The following is a 24387-nucleotide window of genomic DNA, read 5'->3' as shown; positions in this document are numbered from 1 at the left end:
TAATTAATAGTAGCTAGATATATGCTTTTTAATTTTTTTCCCCTTTTAATACAAACGGGGAAAACGTTTTTTAAAACATAAAGGTCCTCACAGTCTATCATTAGCTACATCTTTTTGTATGATACTTACAATCCCAAATTTATTAATATCTTCTAAACAATTACATATCCATGTACATACTACTATACTATATCACAGGTTCATCATTACTATATATTTTTCACATCTCTAATGTTTCTAGAATAACATGCTACTAATCTGAAGATGAATGGATTGGATTACAAGAACAAAAATGGACTCCGAAGCTTATACCACCCACCCAAAGGAACAAAGTGAATGGCAATTCAAGGTTTCATACAATGTAGGTCTGCTTCAAATTCTTCCGACCACGCTTCCCTCTGGGATTTGCAGTAATCAAGGCATTCACAAGTTCAGAGTCCTCTTCGGTAATCAGTATATTTGCTTTGCTCGGGTCAGTGAGCAGCAGCTTCGCCACGAGATATCCTGCAATCGACCAAGTCTGGAACAGTCGCGATTGCTTTCCAATGAACCGAGATCTCTTTGTGTCATAGTATTCCGGCCACTTGTCTCTGGATATTCTTCTCTCAGCAATTTCAACAGCTTTTGCAGCAATGTGAGGTCTATTCATCTTTATGCATGCAACAGTGAGCTGCAATAATAGTGATTAAACAAAATCCTCAAACCTTCATAAAACTCAAACAGTGTAATTTATCACTAATTAATAAAATTATTGTTTGTCATGAGTGACTTGGCCAATATAGCTAACCTGCCATAGCAATGTTGGCCAGGAGCCTGCATTATGGTAGGACCAAGGCCTGTAAAAAAAATAGAATGGCACAATAAAATCATTTGATGAACATTTCGATAAACCAGACATCGGAAAAGCACCATAGAAAAGATATAATACGTGTTCTTAGGATCGCTGCCTGTGATTATCTGCCACTCCTGACCTTCGAGAGCAGGATAACAGATCTTGAATGGCATCTCTGCTACCAAATCCGACCATTTGGCTTCAATGAGGTCCAATATTGCATGTGATTGCTCCATCGTGGCCAAGCTGTTTACCACGGACCACAAGTTTCCAAGTGAAAAGAATCGAAAATCCATGTGAGCCGGTTGCAGGTTACCAATAAGATAACCTCCTTTGTTTGGCATCCATTCTACTAACCAAGGAGAAATCTGGTCTGGGTATATGTTGAACTTGTTAACTGCATCATATGAGTACTCCTCTGTCTTATACCGATAAATCTCATTTAACTTTTTCATATCAATCCAGTAATATTCTCTAATATGAAATGAAAGAGCTACTAGACGATTGTTCAATGCTCGTATAAGATCTGCTGATCCGTCTTCCGGAGTAAGCATCTCCCGAGCACAAAGTAAGGCAGAATAAAATAGTGCCTGGGGAAAAAAATGAAGAAAAAATAAATGCAATGGAATACGCATTGGAGAAGCTCACTTGATCACTATTTAATCTTTGGTTGCAAATATTTAATACAAGATACTTCTCATAATAAAATAAGAAACTCATTTAGAATACATAAAATTCAATATTTTCCAATGATTAATACATTCTACATTATGAGGTTTTCTCCTTCCCAGGAGATGAAAATTGATTCTCAAAGCTAGTCATAGAAATTAGTTTATTACAATGATAGGGATTTTAAAAGTTAAATGGATTCCAAAATCGAAACTCACAGATAAAGTTAAAATTCTTTACTTTTGCCAACTGTGGCAGAAACAATTTGAAGTTTCACCTGTTAGCATGGGATGATATTAATATCAACCACTTACACATAATAATAGTTAGTAACAATTAAATACTAACATCATCAACATACTATGAAAGAAGATAAAGCTCATTCTAATTAGAATAAGGGATAGGAATGTTGTTCCCAATCTTGCATAAGATAATCTGTTTCTTCTTCATGCCAAATAGCACATATAAAAACATCATTTTTGCTCTATAAGGAAATGCACAACCATGAATAAGCATAAAGTTTTCTTTTTTATCTTTAAATAAGTACCAATTAATTAATACTTAAAATTGAAGAAAGACAGGAAATTCTCTGTACCTGAATCTCCAAAGGATGCCCGTGAATTCCCATTCTCCGATCTATCATGCAAGAACCATCAGTTACTAATAGCGTTGGAAACATGTCAAAACCATCGGCAAGGCACAATCTCAAAATCATCTTAATTCCTGTTTGCACATCAATCCTCTCCTGAACAGACAGATCACCGGAGCATTTTCCATAAGCTCGTAATAAAATAATCCACCACAATCCTAAAGATCACATAAGAAATAAGTTTAGAAATCTAAGGAATGTTATGTTAAGTTTCTTCTGCCATTTAAAACAGAGTTTACTGATCCGAATACTTATTTTACCGGAGTCAACTGGAGCAACACGGCCAATTGCTGCCTCACCAAAGTCAGGATCCAAAACCTCTTCTGTTGCAGAATCATCACCATCTAGAGGAACAGTCCTAACCTTAAAACTAGCAGGCATCAAACCTTGTCCAGGACTATGACAATCCATTGTTTTCTCCCAGCTCTGAAATTTAGATAAATGAATTCGAGCATATCAGAAATAAGACAGCTAAGATTCTGTGGTTCCCACTGGGTCAATTATATGCAATTAATGATCTAAAGAGGGGGAAAATGTTTTTAGCCAAATCAAGACAATGCACAAAGTGGAATCACTGTACTTCCACTTCAGCAAAATCTAATTAGGAATGTAATTTGACAAGGTTGTATTAAATGTTGCTAGGGCAAGTTATCAGGATCATAAGACTACTATGACTTTACCTGCAATTGAAGTGTATAAAGGATAAAATTGCGAACAATATCATGCTCGCCCTTCAATAGGAAAGCTATTCCAGAAGGAATGAAATCTCGAATGAAGACCTGGTCATAATTTAAAACATTGGAACTGGTTGGATCCTTTGCAGCAATAGTTCCTATAGGACTGCCACAATAATGAACTATAGATTCCCTTAGTAGATCCCATGCTTCTTCCTCAATGGAGAAGCTATCTGGGATAGTTCCATTTGCAATCTTAGATGTCAAAACCTTTTCTTGTTTCAGTTGTTGAACATCTTGGAACTCAATAATAGACTTTGCATTCGCCAAGTTGTTTACTGAATTTGATGTTTCAATATTATTCACAAACCATGCTCCATTTCCATCTCCTGCAGTTATGCCACTTGCACTCTCTGATTGCTGGCATTTGCATGTCTGCAACCATGACCCACTATAGTTCATATAATTGACCAAACTAACACCCATCGGTCGAAGTTGATGAATTCTTCGTAACTGACTTAGAAGCATGCTAGAACACCTTATCGAATGCCTATGCCTTGGGGGTTTTTTCTTCACACATTTTACTTGAAATGTGGAATGTAATGTCAAATCCGAAGAGTTCACAAGGTACTCACTGTAACCAGTTTGAGTCACAGGCCTGCACAGAACCTGAACAACTGCCTTTGATGCTCCCAATGACATATCGCTTTGAAAGAAGGACCGTAACGGCTTAACTAAATATGCTACCTATATTCATTACATAAATTACAGTAAGTCAGAAACTACTTATGGAATATTCAGCAAAATTGGATGCCAACGAGAATCGAATCCATCTAGTAAAAGATCCAAAAATAATCATATACTGCAATTTGTAAGAGAATGGAAGAAACACTATATCTTAAAGCCATATCTGGAATTTAAAATCATTCTTTTTCACACAAAAACACCCCGCAAAAAAACCGAGCGGAGTGATCAACATAAAAGTTTTCTCATAAACCAAGTCAAGATCACAGTGACAACAGAAAAGCTTGCTCAACAGTTTCTCGATTAAGCATCTTAGCTGAAACTGACCTAAAATATTTTTTTTCCAAAAAAAAAAAAGACAAAACTAGATGCTACCGTTGCCCAGAATTCAGCGAAAAGGGAATTTAACATTAAAATAAAAAATAATATATTATCTAAACAAAATCTTACAACACACTCAATTCAAATATCAACAGACACATGAAGAGATGGAAATGGCAAGACGCATAAACAGATTTCATTACTAGAACAAGGGAAAAAAAAAAAAAAAGAAGCAGCAGCATGACACGTGGAAGTGTGGTCCAAAGCATAATTCGTTGGTAGGAAGCAGAGACATGCGAGATTGAGAAAGCAGTCTCTTGTTCTGAATGGGCTAACCTTAGAGCAGATGGAGACTATGGTAGCTCGTGCTCCTGGATCTTCAGATATTCTAATTACAAAAGACGTATCATCATAAAAAACCGCACGTTAATGTCCCGTCTCGGTTAACCCTTTTTCAGTTCTTCTTTTCCTTTTTTTAAAGAAAAATGATTTCTTATCATATTATAATTATAATATCATGAATTATGATTTTTTTTTTTAATAACAAAAATTATTCAGTATTCACTTTTCCCTCTATGGCACGTGACATTCTGACATTACCTCTGCGCCTCAAAAATAAATTAAAAGAAATTCAGGATTTTGTGCACCACAAAAACATGCCGATTGGGGGATTTCAGATTTCTTGCAAACTACATGTCTTCATTAATTTTTTGTTTAATCCGACCCGGAAATTAAATTTATGGTTGTGGATTGAATTGGATCTCCTTCCTCTTAATCCAACCCAATTCACTCATCAGTATTAATGCAGTACTGGGTTAATAAAAATGTAGAATTCAAGTCCCAAAAAGCGAAAAAGAGGTGCTCTCCATCAGGAAACAACAGATGGGCCAGGAAATAAAATATATTTCTTGAAAATACTATTTGTATTCTTGTATGTTACACACTACGGATTTTTTATTTAAATAAATAAAATAAATGTAATAATTACTAAAATAAATAATTATAAAATTAATTATCGATTTAAATTTTTTTATCTTATCTCGTTTACATTATAAACGAAATATATGAACAAGATAAGACACGTCGACATAACACATGTATATCTTGTTTATACGGTAAACGAGATAGAAGAAGACAAATTTGATGTGGCTATAAAAAGATGTGTAATCCTTGGCATTCTCCACAAACATTTCCTATCATTTTTTCTGTTTCGTTTTTCTCACGAAAACAAGTGTACAATGGCCAGTTACAGTGTATACATAGTTGTGCTTGTTTATTCCAATTTTCATATGAAAAATGGCTATAACGGGGTGACATTAGAGTGCGAGGATTTGATATTATTTCGAACTCAGCGTGTGAATACGTTGTTGGATTTGAAGAGTTTGATATTGAGCAAGTTCGGTGGTACAGCAGTGAGGGAGATCGGAAAGGTAGGGTACAGGTTGCTGGCACCCATGGGTAATAGAATCTTCCAGTTTCGACTATTCTGATTTCAAGGGGACGAGCATGTGCGACTGATGTTCGACATCTATGGGAAGATCATGACGGAACAGATAATGGAGATTTCCGCCGAGGTGGGAGATAGTGGTCGTGGTGGTTCTGTACACTCAACCTATGTACAGGACGACCAATCTCTCGCACCACCGCCCATTCATGTCGCCATTCCAGTGGATGAGGCGGATGAGAGCGAGGAGGAGTCGGATGAAGATTACATGGTGGATAGTGCGGACAGTGATTCTTCCGAAGGTGGTGATGAGGATGAGTTTGTGCCAGAGACGCCTGCCCAGACTATGGTGCACCATGTGCTGCCTCCACTTCACCCAATTCCGACGCTATCAGCGGTGCAAAGTCAATATCATAGTCTGGATCTGGACGCCATGTATGAGAGGACTCCATTTTCTGACACAGGTGAAGAGGATTACCACCTAGACGGCGGGATAGAGTTTTGTGTCGGCCACAGGTTTAAAAGCCGAGAGGCAGTGTTCAGGGTGTGAAGAACTACAGTATTCGTAGGAGTGCTGAGTACCGAATTATCGAATCGGACCGGTTAAAGTACCATGTGCAATGCTGTCAAGCTGACAATGGGTGTTAATGGAGCCTTCATGTGGCCATTTGGCAGAATCTCAGATACTGGTAAGTTCGACTTTAATTGTGCTTTTGAGTACTTCTATATGATATATTAAGTGGGTTTGAGATATGGCTGAAGCAATACTGTTATGTTGTGTTCAGGGAGGTTCGGAGGGTTGGTGGAGCGCACAGTTGTCTAGCACCCACCATGTCTCAAGACCATCGTCAGTAGACTCTCCATGCAAACTGTAAAAAAAGGTTACAGACATAATAGACATCCACCCAATGTAGGTTGGAAAAATATAGGTATACAAGGACTGTATTCCACAAACCATTTATAAACTGACTCGTTTTCTATATATAATATAATCCAAAGCTTATAATATCTTTTATTAAATGACTAACCTCATCGAATCGTAACCGGTCGATCGAAACCCTCTAATGTAGGACCTTGACCTCATGCTGATCCTCAACCAACCTGACACATCCCAAGAGAATATATACAGTTCGTTAAGTAACATCCCATAAGAATGGACAATAATATTTAAATCAAATACATAAATAAACATTTGTTACCTCGTAGCTAGAGGATACTGGTAGATCCCTCTATCAGGTGGACACCACTGAGAAAATCTCTGATAGATCCAGGACATCAACAGTGGAGTGCAGCCGGCGATGTCCGTGACCCCCGTTATGCCGCCAAACAAAGTGACTGGTACGTCTAGGCCAGTACAGTTGAGCCCCAGGAAAACGCCCTTCACTCCCCGAAGTCCCGGAGAAGAGGAAGCCATCACATATGCACCAAGTTGTTGGGCTTGTCAGTCATCAGATATCCTCCGATCAATAACATAATATAGCACCTGGCGTACTGTCGGAGGGTCTCCGGGTTGTCTGTTGAGGGCATCTAATGGACACGATCCCGTAGCCATGCAAGCTTGAGCGTAAAGGACTCCTTCTTCTGCGCAGCCTGCTGTGCTGCCACCGGAGGCCTGGCACCCAACAGCTACTCCACCAATGCCCACGTCTCCGTGTGGTACCATCTACCGAAGTCACAGACGCACCCCCAACGGGGTTACCGTGTGCGCGTAAGCCTAGGTGGTACGCCACGTCTTGTAAGGTGATAGTGACCTCAGCCCACAGGAGATGAAACGTGTGCATATCCGGACGCCATTGCTCTACGAGTGCCGAGATAAGGGAATTATAAAAAGTGAAGTCCCTGAGGGGTACCGTGTTGCCGAATACGGCCTTAGCCAGATACGGGACGATGGCGTCGGGTGGAGGAAGGGTATAACTAACTCGTCGGGGCAGTAGAAAGTGAGGCCTCTGAAGAATAAAAAAAATCAGCCTTATAAAGAAATAATCATAAAATGATTTCTTATTTATTTCTGACAATTTCCTTTAGTTTCAAAAATGTCAATTTACTATTATATACCAAAAAATTACAGTTAAATAAATATTCCTTTATAACTTACATCTACTTCTTTTTAAGAACATATTTCTATGTTTCTAACTTACACACGTTTCTAGATTACATATTGCATACTAACCAAACCCTAACTGGAAAGTTATAAACGGTAACAACCTAACACAAGAAAAACACAGTTCGAAACTAATAATTATTTCGTAACAACCTTCCACAAGGAAATAGAGCTCTAAGTTCCTCCTAGAGACCTACTACTAAAGATGGAAACTACGTTCTGGTTCTTCGCGACTACCCCAACCATGGCCACATACTTAGATTAAACAAACAAAACAAAACTAACCTCAAAGTCGGACGCCCCGGTGTAATACGACGTCTCGTTCAGCCAGTTAATGTCTCCGTCGTTTCCCACCTGGCGCGCCATCACAGTATGAGTCTAAAATAGGGTGAGAAAGGGTTAAAAGAGAGGAGAAAATGGTTGATAAAGTCAAACTGGGGACCGGAATGATGCTGTGAACGACTTCTTCTTATAGGCGCGGACAGGTCTTATCTCGTTTACAGTGTAAACGAGATATACACGTGTCATGCTGACGTATGTAAACGAGATAAGGTAAGAGAATTTAAATCGATAATTAATTTTATAATTATTTATTTTGGTAATTATTACATTTATTTTATTTATTTAAATAAAAAATCCTACACACTACACTACCTCTATGTACTAATATATTACTAGGGTTTTACTACGGTATAGAAACACATATAGTTATACACATGTAGAAAATACGTGTTGCATATATTTGTTGTCTGATGACTCCAACATGCTTGTTCCACATATGATTTAACAGATGGGGTCAGACTTGTGGGAGACAAAAGATGAAAGGCTACTAGGAGGTGGTCAGAAGTTGCAGTGTATTAAACTATTAATTAAAAAGGTTGCAGTGGACTAGTAATTAGTTAAATGATTTATTGAATGATATAAACAGCATAATGAATTCATTATTTGTATTGCGGGTCGTGGGTTGTAATTGGTTTTTGGACTATGGGTGTATATTATGCTTTTAGTTATATTTTGTTGGGTTAAGTTTATTGTGATTCATATTTGTTATTGTTGCATTGTACTATTTGGGCGGCTTTTTGGTGGAATGTTGAGACATATCCTAAGATGAAATACATCTTATCTGACCAGGAAATTATGAGTCCAGTGAAATAAACTAGGATATAAAGAGTTGTAGGAATCTGATCAAGAAAAAAAAAATAATTGTAGCTACAAGACAAAAAAAATAGATATAACTAGTGTGCATGTTGGGTAATTTCTTTAGAAATAGATGAAGATTGAATGTAAAAAATTTGATTAATGGAAACAAAATATACATAATATTAAAAATATTTTTATAATTAAATTTATTATTATAAATATAATAAATTTTCAAATAAAGTCAAAAGTAAATTAGAACACTAAAATAATCATTTAGATAACAACATATAAGTTAAATAATCATTTAAATAATAGTTTGCTAATAAAGCAACGTTACAAAATCAAAATTAAATACAATTTTAAAATCAATTCTCCAAAAAAAAAAAGTAAGAAGCCACTAATAAAAATAGTAGTAAAATCATATACACACAACACACTACTGTGTCTTTGAATATAATTTTTTCTTTGATTTTGTGGTAAAATTAAAGGTAAAGTACCGTTTTAGTTTCTAAACTTTAGGTTGAAAATATTTTTTGTCCCCAACTTTTTTTTTACATACAAAATGGCCCCTTAGGTTTAACTTGGTTTTAAAATCGTCCATGAAGTTTGACTTAGTTTTAAATTGTTGGCGGCGGAAGCGAAGACAAAGGTGGATCGTAGACAGCTTCTTCTTCTTCCATTCCCCCTTCGTAGAAGCAGAAACACACTTCTTCTCCTTTTTTTTATTATTTTATAAATTTTTTTTGTTACGGGTAATTTGGTCTGAAATCTTAAAATTTAAGTAAGAAGAACGATTTTGTATTCCGAGAAAGATTGGGGACGGAAAAAAATTTTGACCTATATCTTAGGGACTAAAATTGTACTTAACCCTAAAATTAATTGCACGAATAAGGAAAGAAGAAACGTACAACAAAGATATAAAGTTTAATTTCCTCCACATATATGAAACAACTCTCACTTCATTATGGTTTAGTAAATAAGAGGTGGAAGGATATTGATAAGTGTGTAGGGTCCGGGTTAAGGAGGTAGGAGCTATGGTAATTAGGGTATAGTATGTTTTATGATTTAGGATTTGGTATCTTAGGAGTTAGGGTTTAGGATTTGTTTATGTGGTAAGTATAGGATAGGGTTTAGGATTTAGGATTTATAGTTTAGAATTTTGTAGTTTAGGGTGTAGGATTTTAGTATTTCGAGTTTAAGGTTTATGATTCTAGGGTTAGGAGTTAAGGTTTAGGAACTCTAAACAAAATCTTAAATCCTAAACTTTAAGTCCATGATCCACCTTTGTCTTCGCTTCTGCTGCCAAACATTTCAAACTAAGTCAAACTTCATGGACGATTTTAAAACCAAGTTAAACCTAAGGGACCATTTTGTATGTAAAAAAAAAGTTGGGGATGAAAAACATTTTCGACCTAAAGTTTAGGGACCAAAACCGTACTTTATCTTTAATTTTACCACAAAATCAAAGAAGAAATTATATTCAAAGACACAGTAGTGTGTTGTGTGTATATGATTTCACTACTATTTTTATCATGGCTTCTTTTTTTTTTCGTGATTTGATTTTAAAATTGTATTTAATTTTGATTTTGTAACATTGCTTTATTAGCAAGCTATTGTTTAAATGATTATTTAACTTATATGTTGTTATCTAAATGATTATTTTAGTGTTCTAATTTACTTCTGACTTTATTTGAAAATTTATTATATTTATAATAATAAATATAATTATAAAAATATTTTTTATGTTATGTATATTTTGTCTCCACTAATCAAATTTTTTACATTCAATCTTCATCTATTTCTAAAAAAATTACCCAACATGCACACTAGTTATATCTATTTTTTTTTGGTCTTGTAGCTATAATTATTATTTTTTTTTTGGGTCAGGTTGCTACAGCTCTTTATATCCTAGTTTATTTCACTGGGCTCATAATCTCCTAGTCAGACAAGACTTATTTCATCTTAGAACATGTCTCAACATTCTACCAAAAAGCTCATCCATTTTGTGCCCAAATAGTACAATGCAACAATAACAAGTATGAATCACAATAAAATTAACCTAACAAAATATAACTAAAAGCATAACATACACCTATAGTCCAAAAACCAATTACGACCCACGACCCGCAATAAAAGTAATGAATTCATTATGATGTTTATACCATTCAATAAATCATTTAACTAATTACTAACCCATTGCAACTTTTTTAATTAATAGTTTAATACACTGCAACTTCTAACCACCTAGTAGTCTTTCAACTTTTGTCTCCCACAAGTCTAAACCCATCTGTTAAATCATATGTGGAATAAGCATGTTGAAGTCATCAGACAACAAATAATTATGCAATACGTATTTTCTACATGTGTATAACTATATGTGTTTCTATACCGTAGCAAAACCCATATTAACAATAATATTTGGGAGAAAAGGTGAAAAAAAAATAGATATGAATAAAAACGTTCTCAAAAATAACATGGAGGAGGATTTCTCCTCACAAAAAAATGATCTGCGAAGTGTCAAGAAAGCTAAAGCTAACGGTGATGAAGCTCTCCTAGACATTAAGGAAGAGTTATGCATTAAAGAAGATGTTACTGTTATGGTGACAGAAAATGGCAGTGGAGGAGGGAGTCAGGTTTTCTCCCTCTCCCAATCTGATAGGCAATGTAAAATTGGAAAAGAAGGTCGACAAAATTCTTAAAACACCAAAGAATTTCTCTTACAAAGATAGTCTGATGTTAGGAGGATCCGGAATGAATTTATTCCCGGAAGAGATTGTCCAACTGGTGGCTGAAGACTACACTTTGGATGAGGTGGTAAATTCATTCAAAGAGGATGTGGCTTCCTTCAATCCAAAACCCATCATAGAGGTGTCCTTGGAGGAGTGTGACTCATGGTGTAGATCTTGGAAGTTTTCCCTAAGTGTTAAACTTCTTGGGAAAAACTTAAGATTTTGATCAATGGATGCATGGATTCAACGAATTTGGGCCAAGAAAGGGGAAGTTAAAGTTGTTGATTTAACTGGAGATTTTTTCTGGCTCGCTTCTTAGATGAAGATGACTACTGTCATGTTTTGTTTGAAAGGCTACGGTAAGTTGCTGACCATTACCTATTGGTACAGAGATGAAGGCCTCTGTTTAATTATTGTACTCATGATTTTCAATTTATAGCGGTATAGGTGAGGATACCAAATCTCTCAGTGGAACTTTACACTCAACCTTTCTTATGGAGAGCTGGGGAAAGATAGGAACAATGCTCAAAATAGATCAAACCACTTTGATTTACTCAAGGGAGAAGTTTGCGTGGTTATGCGTCGAGATCGATCTTAGGCAAAAATTGGTGCTGGCTGATGCGTGAGCATCTTTCCTATCTTTTTCTAGTGAATTTGCATCTAATTTGTTGAGTTTAATAAAGAATTAATTATCTTTTAGCCAATATGGATGCTACTTTGAGTCTTTTGCAATTTTGTTTATTTTAGATAGCATTCGACTGGATTTGATGGAGTTTCTGCAGCACAAGAATCAAAGGAGATGGCAGCGAGGAGCGACGCGTACGCGTGAATTGAAGATTTGCACGGCGACGCGTGCGCGTACCTGACGCGTCCGCGTGACTCGCAGAAAAGACCATCGACGCGTATGCGTGACTGACGCGTACGCGTGACTGACGCGTACGCGTGACTGACGCGTACGCGTGACATGCGCCACGTGCAGAAAACGCAGAAAAATGCTGGGGCAATTTCTGGGCTGTTTTGACCCAGTTTCCAGCCCAGAAAACACAGATTAGAAGATGCAGAATGAACAAAATAAGTGGTCCCCACCCATCAACTGAAGACTTGTTAATTAATTCAAATTTAAATTCAAATATTATTTTTAGGAAAATATATTATTTTAGTTTTAGATAATAGATTTTAAATTATTAGGATTAGATATAAAAGGAATTCCAACAGGATGATTCTAACACAACATTATCCGGCAAGATAGTGTTGAGCTTCCCTCCGATTAACCGTTCTGGGGGAATGAGGATAAGGTAGCCGTAGAAGGTTATACCCAAATCTAACGAAATCTATCTCAAGAGCTCATACCGTTGAATTCGCTTTCGACTGTAGGCTTTTTACTAGTTAGTCCAGGTAAAGTCCCCAGACAGCGTATTTTTTTGAAATGAGGCCCTCTGTAGCGTGACATAAAGACTCCCTTTTTAATTAAAAAATTAAAAATCGAAAAGGATCCTCTTGGTGGCTGCTGATGGTCTGACTAAGGATTTCTCTCCTGTCTCATCGTTGCTTCCATTCCAATTTATAATCCTTATTTTTCTCTAAACATGAGCAACTAAACCTCCATTGTTAAGGTTAGGAGCTCTGTCTATTTCTATGAATTAATTTTATTGCTTTTTCTCTTTTAATTCATGTATGGATTTATAATTTAAGGATTGTTTTCGCTCTTTATCTTATGAATTTGGTGGAACGGAAGTATGACCTTCTTTCTATTTGAGTTCTTGTATAACTTGGAAAAGCTCTTTACTTGAACAACAGCTTGAAAACATATTCTTCTAAATTTTAATTATCTGGATTTAACGGGATACGTGACATATAATCCTTTTATTTTTAGGTAATTAGAGTTTTTGTGGCATATAAACTGGAATTTGATCATGCAGCTTCTAATTGGAATTAATTGACAAAGGAATTGGCAATTAATGAATTTTAGAGGAGACTAGAAAGGTCTAAGGAATTAGGGTCTAGTCACATATAGTTTGCCATAAATTAAATCCTACATAATTAAAATAGTTAATAAGAAAAGTTAATCCGAAAAAATAGATAACTCTGAAGCCTTAACTGTCTTCTCCATATTTTATTCCCAACCCATTTACTTTACTATTTTAATTTCTGTACGATTGTTTAATGCTTCTTGAATATTCAAACACTCTTTTCTGTTTGTCTAACTAAGCCAATCAATCAATCATTGTTGCCTGATCCATCAATTCTTGTGGGATCGACCCTCACTCACCTGAGGTATTACTTGGTACGACCCGGTGCACCTACCGATTAGTTTGTGGTTAAAAATTCCGCACCAAGTTTTTGGCGCCGTTATCGAAAATTGATTGTGATTAACAATTACTCGTTGTTTGATTCCTTAGATTAGATTATTTTTTTTAATTAGTTTTATTTTAGTATTATTAATTTTTATTTATTTGCTTATTTTCCGTTTCTTTAATTTTTCTTTTCCTTCTTTCCGTAAGTTTCCCATCCCCTGTCCCCGTTTTCTTTATTTTTTTTACTTCCGTTTAAATTTTTTTTATTTAAATCTCGTCGATTTTTTATTTTATTTTATTTCTCTTTTTATTTTCATTTTTTTTCTTGGTTTTACTTTGTTTATTTTTTGTTATTTTTTTTTACTTTTTATATTCTATTAATTTTATTTTATTTTTATCTTTAAAAAAAATTTAAATAAATAAATAAATAGCACTAATATTTTTTTTTAATTTTTGAAATTTAGTTTGGTGTCTTCTATTTATTTTTATTTTTATTTTTTTTATTTATTTTTTCTGGTTAATTTCGAATTTTTCTGTCTTAATTCTACCTATAGTTTTCGAAATTTATTTATTTGTTTTATTTAGTATTTTTATTTTACACAGGTTAGCTCACATGGACGTCTCTGCACTCTGACGTAAAGAGTCCCATCCTTTCTTGTCTTCTGTTTGTTTATGTGCAGGAACAGAGACAAAGAACATCTCTTAGACTTTGATCCTAAACCTGAAAGAACTTTCAGGCGACGTTTACAACAAGCAAGACTTTACAAGGCTGCAGAGTTCACTATGGATAATAATAATGCTGTCAATGCCAATGTGGCAAATTCTAATGGGGATGATCAACAAAGGAGAGTGTTTGGCTCTTATTTTGTCCCTACTACGGATCTTTATAGAAAAAGTATTGTGGTGCCTCCTATAGCTGCAAACAACTTTGAGTTGAAGCCACAATTGGTCACCCTGGTGCAACAAAATTGTCAGTATCATGGACTTCCTCATGAAGATCTAAATCAATTTATATCTGATTTTCTGCAGATTTGTGATACTGTGAAGACAAATAGAGTGAATCCTGAGGTGTACGACTCATGCTTTTCCCGTTTGCTTTGAGGGATAAAGCAAAGCTATGGCTAGATTCCCAACCAAAGGAGAGTCTGAATACTTGGAAAAAGGTTGTTACTGAATTTCTCACTAAATATTTCCTACTAAAAAAGCTGACTAAGCTTAGGTTGGAGGTTGAGACCTTCAGGCAGAAGGAGGGTGAAACTCTTTATGAAGCTTGGGAGAGATACAAGCTACTGACTAGGCAATGCCCTCCGGACATGTTCTCCAAATGGACCCGACTAGATATCTTTTATGAAGGCTTGGGTGAGATGTCCAAGATGAGCATAGATACTTCTGCAGGCGTTTCATTGCACAAGAAGAAGACCCCAGAGGAGACTATTGAGCTTATTGAATTGGTTGCAAGCAACCAATATTTATATTCATCTAACAGAAATCCTGTGAACTTTGAGACCTCTCAGAAGAGAGGCGTGTTGGAAGTAGAAGCTGTGAATGCTCATCTTGCTCATAACAAGCTTATGTCTCAGCAAATAAATCTACTTACTCAACAGATGGGTGGCATGCAAGTCTCAGTTATCAACACCCAAAATCCACCACAGGAAGTCTCTTATGACATGGCATGTAATTTTATGCAAAATGATACTTATGATTATGCTCAACCCTCTTCTGAACAGGTTAATTACATAGGGAGTGGTCCTAGGAATCCCAATAATAATCCCTACTCTCAGACCTACAATCAGGAGTGGAGAAATCACCCAAATTTTAGATGGAGAAACCAACCTCAAAGACCTCAGAGCTTGAACAATAATTCTCAGGGCGGCTTCCAACAGAACAATTACAATAACCGCCAATTTCAGTCTCAGCAGCAACAACCACCTCAGCAGGCAAACTCTAAATCCCAAGAAGATTCTAGTTGGGAGATGATGAAGAGTTTTGTGCAGGAAACCAGAGCATCAATCAAGAATTTGGAGATTCAGATGGGTCAAATAGCCACAAGAGTTAATGAAATTGATCAGAGGACCACTAATAGCCTTCCTGGTAATACAATTCCAAATTCAAGGGAGGAATGCAAGGCTATCACCTTGATACATAGACAAGTGGCAAGTATGAAAGCACCAGTTAGTGAGAAGCCCGTTGAAAAAGAAGCTCCAGAGGAGAAAAAGGAAGAAGTAGAGCATGTCCCTCCAAAGCGTGCGGACAACCCATTCCCAGACTCTCTTGACACTTATCCTACATTGCCAAAGGCTCCTTAGTACAAGCCTAAAATGCCATATTCTCAGAGACTTCAAAAGGAGACCAAGGACAAGCAGTTTTAAAAGTTCTTGGAAGTCTTCAGAAAGTTGCAAATCAATATTCCTTTTGTTGAGGTTTTGGAACAAATGCCTCTCTATGTCAAGTTCATGAAGGAGCTGTTGTCAAAGAAGAAGTCTTTAAAAGGAAACGAGATAGTGGTCTTGACTAAAGAATGTAGTGCCATCATTCAGAATCACTTACCAAAGAAGATGCCAGATCCAGAGAGCTTTCAAATTCCATGCACAATTGGGAGCACAACCTTTGAAAAAGCGTTATGTGATCTGGGAGCAAGCATCAATTTAATGCCCTTGTCTGTGATGAAGAAGCTGAAAATTTAAGAGGCACAACCCACAAAGATAGCATTACAGATGGCAGACAAATCTATGAAGCCTGCATACGGATTAGTGGAGAATATTCTGGTCAAAGTGGATAAGTTCTTCCTCCCAGCAGACTTTGTGATTCTTGACACAGGGGAGGATGAGAATGCCTCTATAATTCTAGGAAGACCATTCCTAGTCACTGGAAGAGCTCTGATTGATGTAGAAGTGGGTGAATTAGTGCTTAGAGTGCATGATGAGCAACTGGTCTTTCATGTCTTCAAAGATATACATTCAACAGGTGAAGAAGAGAGGTGCATACAGACTGAGCTTATTGATCCAAACCTTCAAGAATCCTCTGATGATGCACAGCAGAATTCGCAACTCAAACCTCCTGTGGTGACAACCAATAAAATTCCCCCTGACATCAAACCTAAGTTTGGTGTTGGGAATGCATCATCCACCAAAAAGGAGGTCCTCAAAAAGAAGAAAATACCCAGGGGATGGAGAAACAAAAAGATCTCCACTGAAGGTTTCTCCCCAAGAATGAAGGTGGTGTTGACTAGCAATCCAGTGCGGACTTATACAGTAAACAGAATCCTCTCTCTGGAGCATATTGAACTAATTTATGGAGACACAGGAAAGAAGTTTAAAGTAAGGGGTGAAGAGCTGAGCCCCTATGATCCTCCTCCTTAGAGGAGCTGACCGTCAAGCTAGTGACGATAAAGAAGCGCTTGTCGGGAGGCAACCCGATAATTTCGTATCCTTAGCTAGTTTTCGTAGTAGTAGTTTTCTTCCTTATTTGATTTTTACTAAGTTTTTACTATTTTTTTTCAGATCATGCAGCTATCTTAGAACAGGAGCCGGATTTAAAAAAAAAAACGAACACACGACGCGCAAGCGTCACTGACGCGTACGCGTCATATGTGTGTGCGTGAAAAAAATAAAGTGAACAGAGAGTTGCGCGGGAATGGCACAGGAAGTGTGCCTGGCACACAAATTGGCTCACGCGTACGCGTCCATGACGCGTGCGTGTCATTTGCGATTTTGGCACTCCACGCGTACGCGTCAAGCACGCGCACGCGTGGATGAGTAAAATCGGCGTAAAAAGTGTTTGGCCAGCGAGTTATGCTGGTGTGGGGCTGGAATTATACTAGGCGCATAAGCCCCAAGACGCGTACGCGTCCCTGACGCGTTCGCGTCGTTTTCCAATCCTGGCCGTTCACACGTACGCGTCCCTGACGCGTCCGCGTCACTTGAAATTCATGCGGTCCACGCGTACGCGTGCATTACGCGTACGTGTCGCATGCGACGCTCAATTAAATCACCTCAGCGCCTGATTTCAAATCATTCACCCCCCAAATCCTAATTCTCTCTTGTTCTTTTATCCTTATATTCTTCTTTCCTCTTACTATTTATTTTCATTTTCAGTTCTTCTTTGCTTGAGGACAAGCAAAACTTCAAGTTTGGTGTTGACGCTTCGCTTATGGGTTTTCTGTTTATTTTTCTGGCACAAAAAGAAGGCGAATCATCTTCACGGAGGAGCACAACTTGAAGAATAAAGCGACCGCTAGGATAACTAAGGTGGTTGAGATCCTTTCATTCTATATTCCTTCCCGCTTTTACTATGTTATGTTTCAGTTTTCTGCTATTTTGCCTTATATGCTGCATGATCCTTTATTAGTTAGATTCCTAGATTTTAGTTTATTTTTCTGTTAAATTGCTTTAATTCTGAAAAGATACCTCATATATTGCCCACTGAGCTTGAAATAAAAAAGAAAGAAGAAAAGGGGGTGTAATGCATGAGAAGTAGAGTTAATTTTAAGAGTAGTCTTATTTACTTAGATGTGGTGGTAATACTTTTTGTTTTCTGAATGAATGCTTGAACAGTGCATATTTTTTATAGTGAAATTTATGAATGTTAAAATTGTTGGCTCTTGAAAGAATGATGAAAAAAGAGAAATGTTATTGATAATCTGAAAAATCATAAAATTGATTCTTGAAGCAAGAAAAAGTAGTGAAAAACACGAAGCTTGCGAAAAAAACTATAAAATAAAGAAAAAAAAGGCAAGCAGAAAAAGCCAATAACCCTTAAAACTAAAAGGCAAAGGGTAAAAATGATCCAAGGCTTTGAACATTAATGGATAGGATGGCCCAAAGGAAAAAAAAATCCTGGCCTAAGCGGCTAAATCAAGATGTCCTTAACCATGTGCTTGTGGCGTAAAGATGTCAAGTGAAAAGCTTGAGACTGAGCGGTTAAAGTCGTGGTCCAAAGCAAAACGAGTGTGCTTAAGAACTCTGGGCACCTCTAACTGTGGACTCTAGCAAAGCTGAGTCACAATCTGAAGAGGTTCACCCAGTTATGTGTCTGTGGCATTTATGTATCCGGTGGTAATACTGGAAAACAAAATGCTTAGGGTCACGGCCAAAACTCATAAAGTAGCTGTGTTCAAGAATCAACATACTGAACTAGGAGAATCAATAACACTATCTGAATTCTGAGTTCCTATGGATGCCAATCATTCTGAACTTCAAAGGATAAAGTGAGATGCCAAAACTATTCAGGATTGCAGTTGTAAACCCCACTATAAGAAGAGACATGAGCCTAATCGAACTCTCACTCTCATGCAAATTCACATCTTAAGCCTATATTAGTTTTGGTTGCTTGAGGACAAGCAACAATTCAAGTTTGGTGCTGTGATGCGTGAGCATCTTTCCTATCTTTTCCTAGTGAATTTGCATCTAATTTTTTGAGTTTAATAAAGAATTAATTATCTTTTAGCCAATATTGATGCTACTTTAAGTCTTTTGCAATTTTGTTTATTTTAGGTAGCATTCGGCTGGATTTGATGGAGTTTATGCAGCACAAGAATCAAAGGAGATGACAACGAGGAGCGACGCGTACGCGTGACTGACGCGTACGCGTGATTTATGGCATATAAACTGGAATTTGATCATGCAGCTTCTAATTGGAATTAATTAACCAAGGAATTGGCAGTTAATGAATTTTAGAGGAGACTAGAAAGGTCTAAGGAATTAGGGTCTAGTCACATATAGTTTGCCATAAATTAAATCCTACATAATTAAAATAGTTAGTAAGAAAAGTTAATCCGGAAAATAGATAACTCTGAAGCTTTAACTGTCTTCTCCATATTTTATTCCCAACCCATTTACTTTACTATTTTAATTTCTTTATGATTGTTTAATGCTCCTTGAATATTCAAACACTCTTTTCTGTTTGTCTAACTAAGCCAATCAATCAATCATTGTTGCTTGATCCATCAATCCTTGTGGGACCGACCCTCACTCACCTGAGGTATTACTTGGTACGACCCGGTGCACTTGTCAGTTAGTTTGTGGTTAGAAATTCTGCACCACTGGCCATCGAAGTGCCAGGTTGAGAGTTCAGAATTGAATACGAAGGCTTGCATTTGATTTGTTTTGGTTGTGGTAGGTATGGCACTGAATGGAGTCGTGTTCTGAAGGAGGAAACAAAAAAATTGTGGTACAGCCGCCGTTGGCATCGACGAAGTCATCTTCGGGGTCAACTTCAAATATGGGAAGTATAGATTCCGATAATTTGGCTCTGAAATAGGTGGGATTGCTCTCTGAAGAAAGGGGGATTGTGAACGAGGGTTAAGCGAAGTCTAAGGGGATTGATGTTGCGAAGATTGAGGTACATTCAAATCCGTTTGGGCCATCGATACTTGTGAGCAAAATTCAATGCAGAGGCCATCATGCCAAGCCAGGTAGTGGACCAGGGACCAAAAATGAGATGCTGGCTCAAAAGGGCTCACGTTTCACCATCCTAGATAATGAGGAACCCACTGAAGATACAAGGTTTGACCAATGTATGATGGCTTTGCTTGCCTAGCCAAATCCTTTGAGGGGAAGGAAGAGGTAGGCACCAAATCAAACGTCTAAACTAGGAAGGGAGGAATCGGAATCCCCAACATATGAAATCTTCTTCTAAACTGAAACCAAACCCGATTGTGATCTATAGTAAAAGTGTATCGAAGGTGAGAGCAGATTGAAAAGACACAGCTAATTACAATATGGAAGTCGAGGTGTGTAAGAGCAAAGTTGTAGCTACTACTTCCAGTCATGATAAGCATAATCGTAAGAAGGATAACTACTGGGAATCGATTGAGTTGATCAAACAGAAAAATTTCATGGCTGGAGGCGACGGATTGGGCATGGAAAGGCTTCCTTTTGTTCAGACTTATCTTCCCTTGAAAGAAGCTATCATGATAGCGAGTAACTCTAATAGTGGTGTACCAGTGGTGGGCATGGTAGTAAATCCTCTGGACCCCAGTGCATTGGATGATGTCAGACCTCCTATGGTAACTCCTTCCAATTCTCCCAAAGTGGAGCTGGCTTCAAATTGTATGGGGTAGGTGCTTCCAGCCCTGTGCAACCTTCTTTTCAGTAATGTCTACTATGCTCTATTGGCTCTTTTCCTTTGTTATTGTTTATTGTGAATATAATAACATGGAATTGCATATGTGATGGATTCAAAGGTTTTTCTATGCTGATTAAGGAGTTATGTGGTTGGTATCACACGAATTTACTCTGCTTGCTAGAGACCCATATTTCTGGGGTAAAGGCAACGAACATAGCTCGTATTGATTTTTCTTCTTGGCATCTTATGGAAAGCATCGGATTTTCAGGCGGTATTTGAATTCTATGGAATGATTCCTTCTGGCATATTGATGTTTTGGAATCTCATAGACAGTATATTCATTTGAATTTAATGTATTAGAGTGAGTAACATTAGTTTTTCACGGTTATTTATGGTTCACCATACATTGGTCTCAGAGCTGAGCTTTGGCCTAATATCAAAAGATTGGCAGAGCACATTCAGGGTGACTGGTGTATTAAGGGCGATTTCAATTGTGTTCTTTCTAGCATAGACATTGGTGGCAGTACTAATTTATCTAGAGATCACCATCGTTTTTCTTCCTATTTACTTGACTCTGGGTTACTGGATGTTGGTTTTCAGGGACATCCATTTACTTGGCAGAGAGGAAACATTCGGAGGAAACTAGATAGGTATGTGGCGAATAATTCTTGGTCCCAGAGGTTTTCTAATGCTTTGGCGAAGCACTTGCTGAAGCTAAAACCAAATCATGTGCCCATTCTCCTGGACATGAATTATTATGGTAATTCCTTTGCTTGCCTTTTTCGATTTTTGGCTTCTTGGCTTGCGCATGAGGATTTTAAAATGCTGCTCAGGAATAATTGGTTTAATAAAAATTTATTGGAAGAGAACATATCTTATTTTATGACTACTGCAAAAGTGTGGAATTAAGAGATTTTTGGTAATATTATCAAGAGAAAATCTCGCATCTTTTCCAGGCTTAATGGTATTTCTGCTAAGTTATCGTTTGAACCGAATCCTTTCCTTGAGGAACTACAATCTTGTTTGTGGAAAGAACTAGAAGCTTTATTCATTTAAGAAAAAAGTTACTGGAAACAGTGTTTCAGATGCAAGTGGTTGAATTATAGGGATAGAAACACCTCCTATGTGTAGCCACTGTAAGAAAAAGAAGAAATAGAATTTCCATGCTAAACAACTAGGATGAGGTGTGGATTGAACATGATTAGCAGTTGAAAGATCATATTGTTGCTTTATTTGGGAATCTTTACACAGATGACTCCATAGATGAGAAGTTAGAAGCACCAGAGCTTTTTCCAATGCTATTCGAGGAAGAGAAAACCAAGCTGAATAAAAAGGTGACAGTGGACGAAATTAAAGCTTCTCTCTTTTTTATGGGAGCTTACAAAGCTCTGAATCCAGATAGCCTGTTACCTATGTTTTACTAAAGTAACTGGGATGATATAATGGATGTTGTTGTTAGTTGGGTAGAAAGGGTGTTTCAAGATCATCAGCAAATAAAATTTATGAACTCCACTTTTATTTCTCTTATTCCGGAGATAGATAACCCTGAGACTTTGGGGCAATTTAGGCCACTAGTTTATGTAATGTCTCTTACAAATTTATAACTAAGATTGTGTCTCATCGGTTGAAGGAAATCATGCATAAGCTCATTAGTCCTTTTCAATATAGCTTCATCCCAGGTAGACAGAGTACGAACAATATCTTGGTGGCATAAGAGGTCCTTCATATCATGAGGTCAAAAAAGGGGGAGGGAGGTTTTTTGGCTATCAAAATCGACCTAGAAAACACATATGATAGGTTAAAATGGCAGTTTATTAAAGATACTTTGGTAGAAGCCAACATTTTGGAGAGATGCAAGTCTTATAGAATGGGTCCCCTTCGGTGCCTTTTACCCCAACTCGGGGGATCCGCCAGGGGATCCAATCTCTCTTTATTTTTTCGTTATATGCATGGAACGTTTGTCTCAGATCATATCAGTAGCAATGAATAATTATATTTAGGAGCCCATTAAGCTTAGCAGGGGAGGACCGAAATTTTCTCACCTCTTTTTTGCTGATGACACTGTTCTTTTTTGGAAGGCAACCATGAATCAGGTGAAAGTGATGTGGGGTATTTTGGATTTCTTTTGCCGCTGTTTGTAAGGTCCCACATCGGTTGGGGAGGGAAACGAAGCATACCTTATAAGGGTGTGGATACCTCTTCCTAGCATGACGCGTTTTGACGAGTGAGTGTGGGGGGCTTCGGCTATCATCCTTATCGTCAAAGGCAAAACCGTGAGACCTTGTGTGCCAAAGCGGACAATATCGTGCTAGCGGATGGTCTGGGCTGTTACAGATGGTATCAGAGCTGGAGCCCGAATCGATGTGCCAGCGAGGGCGCTGGGCTCCCTTAGGGGGGGTGGATTGTAAGGTCCCACATCGGTTGGGGAGGGGAACGAAGCATGCCTTATAAGGGTGTGGATACCTCTCCCTAGCATGACGCGTTTTGACGAGTGAGTGTGGGGGGCTTCGGCTATCATCCTTATCGTCAAAGGCCAAATCGTGAGGCCTTGTGTGCCAAAGCAGACAATATCGTACTAGCGGGTGGTCTGGGCTGTTACACTGTTCAAGCCAAAAGGTAAATTTTGACAAATCTTGTGTTTTCTTCTCTAATAATATGAGCTTCGACAGAAAATGTAGTTTGAGCAATACTCTTGGCATGAGACTTACAAATGACTTGGATAAATATCTTGGAGTGTCCCTTCTCATGGTAGAACTCGAAAGGAAGACTTTCAATTCATTATTGATAGAATGTCTAAACGACTTAATTCTTGGAAAGTGAGAAGCTTATCGTTGGCTGATCGAGTAACTTTAGCTCAGTCTGCATTAGCAACTATTCCTTCCTATGTCATGCAAACAATGAAGATACCTATTAACATTTGCAAAAAAAATTGATAGTATCTATAGGAATTTTATGGGGGGAGGAGTTGATTTTGAGAGAAAGCTGTATTTACTTACCTGGGATAAAATTTGCTTACCTAAAATCCAAGGTGGCCTTGGTTTTAGACTAGCAAAAGTCACTAATAATGCCAATTTGATGAAGTTGGCATGGAAGCTCGTCCAAAATAGAGATGATCTGTGGGTGAAGTAATTCGTACCAAATACGGATGCAGCGAGGATTTGCTCCCTTCGATCAAAAAGCAGAGTTCATCTTCTAATTCCTGGCAAGGAATCCAAAGTGTTTGGAAGGTTTTTTCATCATAATCTGATTTGGAGGTTTGGTGCGGATAACAATATGAACTCCTGGTTTGATCATTAGCTCCCAGGTATTCACAAGCTCGCAGACTTTGCTCAACCTAAGGTAACTGAGGACATGCTCCATGAACATGTTTGTGATTATGTTGTAGATGGTAGTTGGGATTATGAGCAGATTACTGTGATGCTAGGGGAGGATTGGCACCCGACTTTTGCATCCGTGAAACCTCCAAAACCTAGTTTAGGGGATGATAATTTGGCTTGGCTATCGGTGGCTGATGGTCGTTTTACAATAAAATCTGCTTGCTCTTTATTTATGAGCAATGAAGCAGAGGATAAGTCAGCCGTCTTCACTAGAATTTGGAAGCTTGAGGCCCCGCAGAGATTGCATACCTTCTACTGGCTCGTCTCTAATGAGGCTCTTCTGACTAATGAGCAGTGGGGTAAAAGGCACATGACAGTGGATGATCGTTGTGGTGTCTGTGATGAGTC

At 37.6% G+C, this 24387-nt stretch overlaps 2 protein-coding genes across 2 annotated transcripts in view; both read right to left on the bottom strand.

Annotated features, from left to right (window-relative positions):
- Positions 1–24387, bottom strand: part of LOC107631143 (RNA cytidine acetyltransferase 1) — a 568507-nt gene that overhangs the window by 230024 nt on the left and 314096 nt on the right. The window lies entirely within an intron of this gene.
- Positions 112–4389, bottom strand: LOC107631147 (neutral/alkaline invertase 3, chloroplastic). The gene is made up of 7 exons (XM_016334492.3): positions 4226–4389; positions 2831–3571; positions 2411–2576; positions 2097–2308; positions 929–1422; positions 788–836; positions 112–670 (listed from the first exon to the last, which is right to left on the bottom strand). The coding sequence occupies exons 2-7, from the start codon at positions 3524–3526 to the stop codon at positions 353–355; spliced, it is 1935 nt and encodes a 644-aa protein (XP_016189978.1). The 5' UTR covers positions 3527–3571; positions 4226–4389; the 3' UTR covers positions 112–352.

Source organism: Arachis ipaensis, chromosome B3 (genome assembly GCF_059453495.1).
Source record: "Arachis ipaensis isolate K30076 ecotype BB chromosome B3, ASM5945349v1, whole genome shotgun sequence".
NCBI classification, from domain to species: domain Eukaryota; kingdom Viridiplantae; phylum Streptophyta; class Magnoliopsida; order Fabales; family Fabaceae; genus Arachis; species Arachis ipaensis.
Note: the sequence above shows the minus strand (reverse complement) of the source record. Positions and strands in the feature narration are given on the sequence as shown.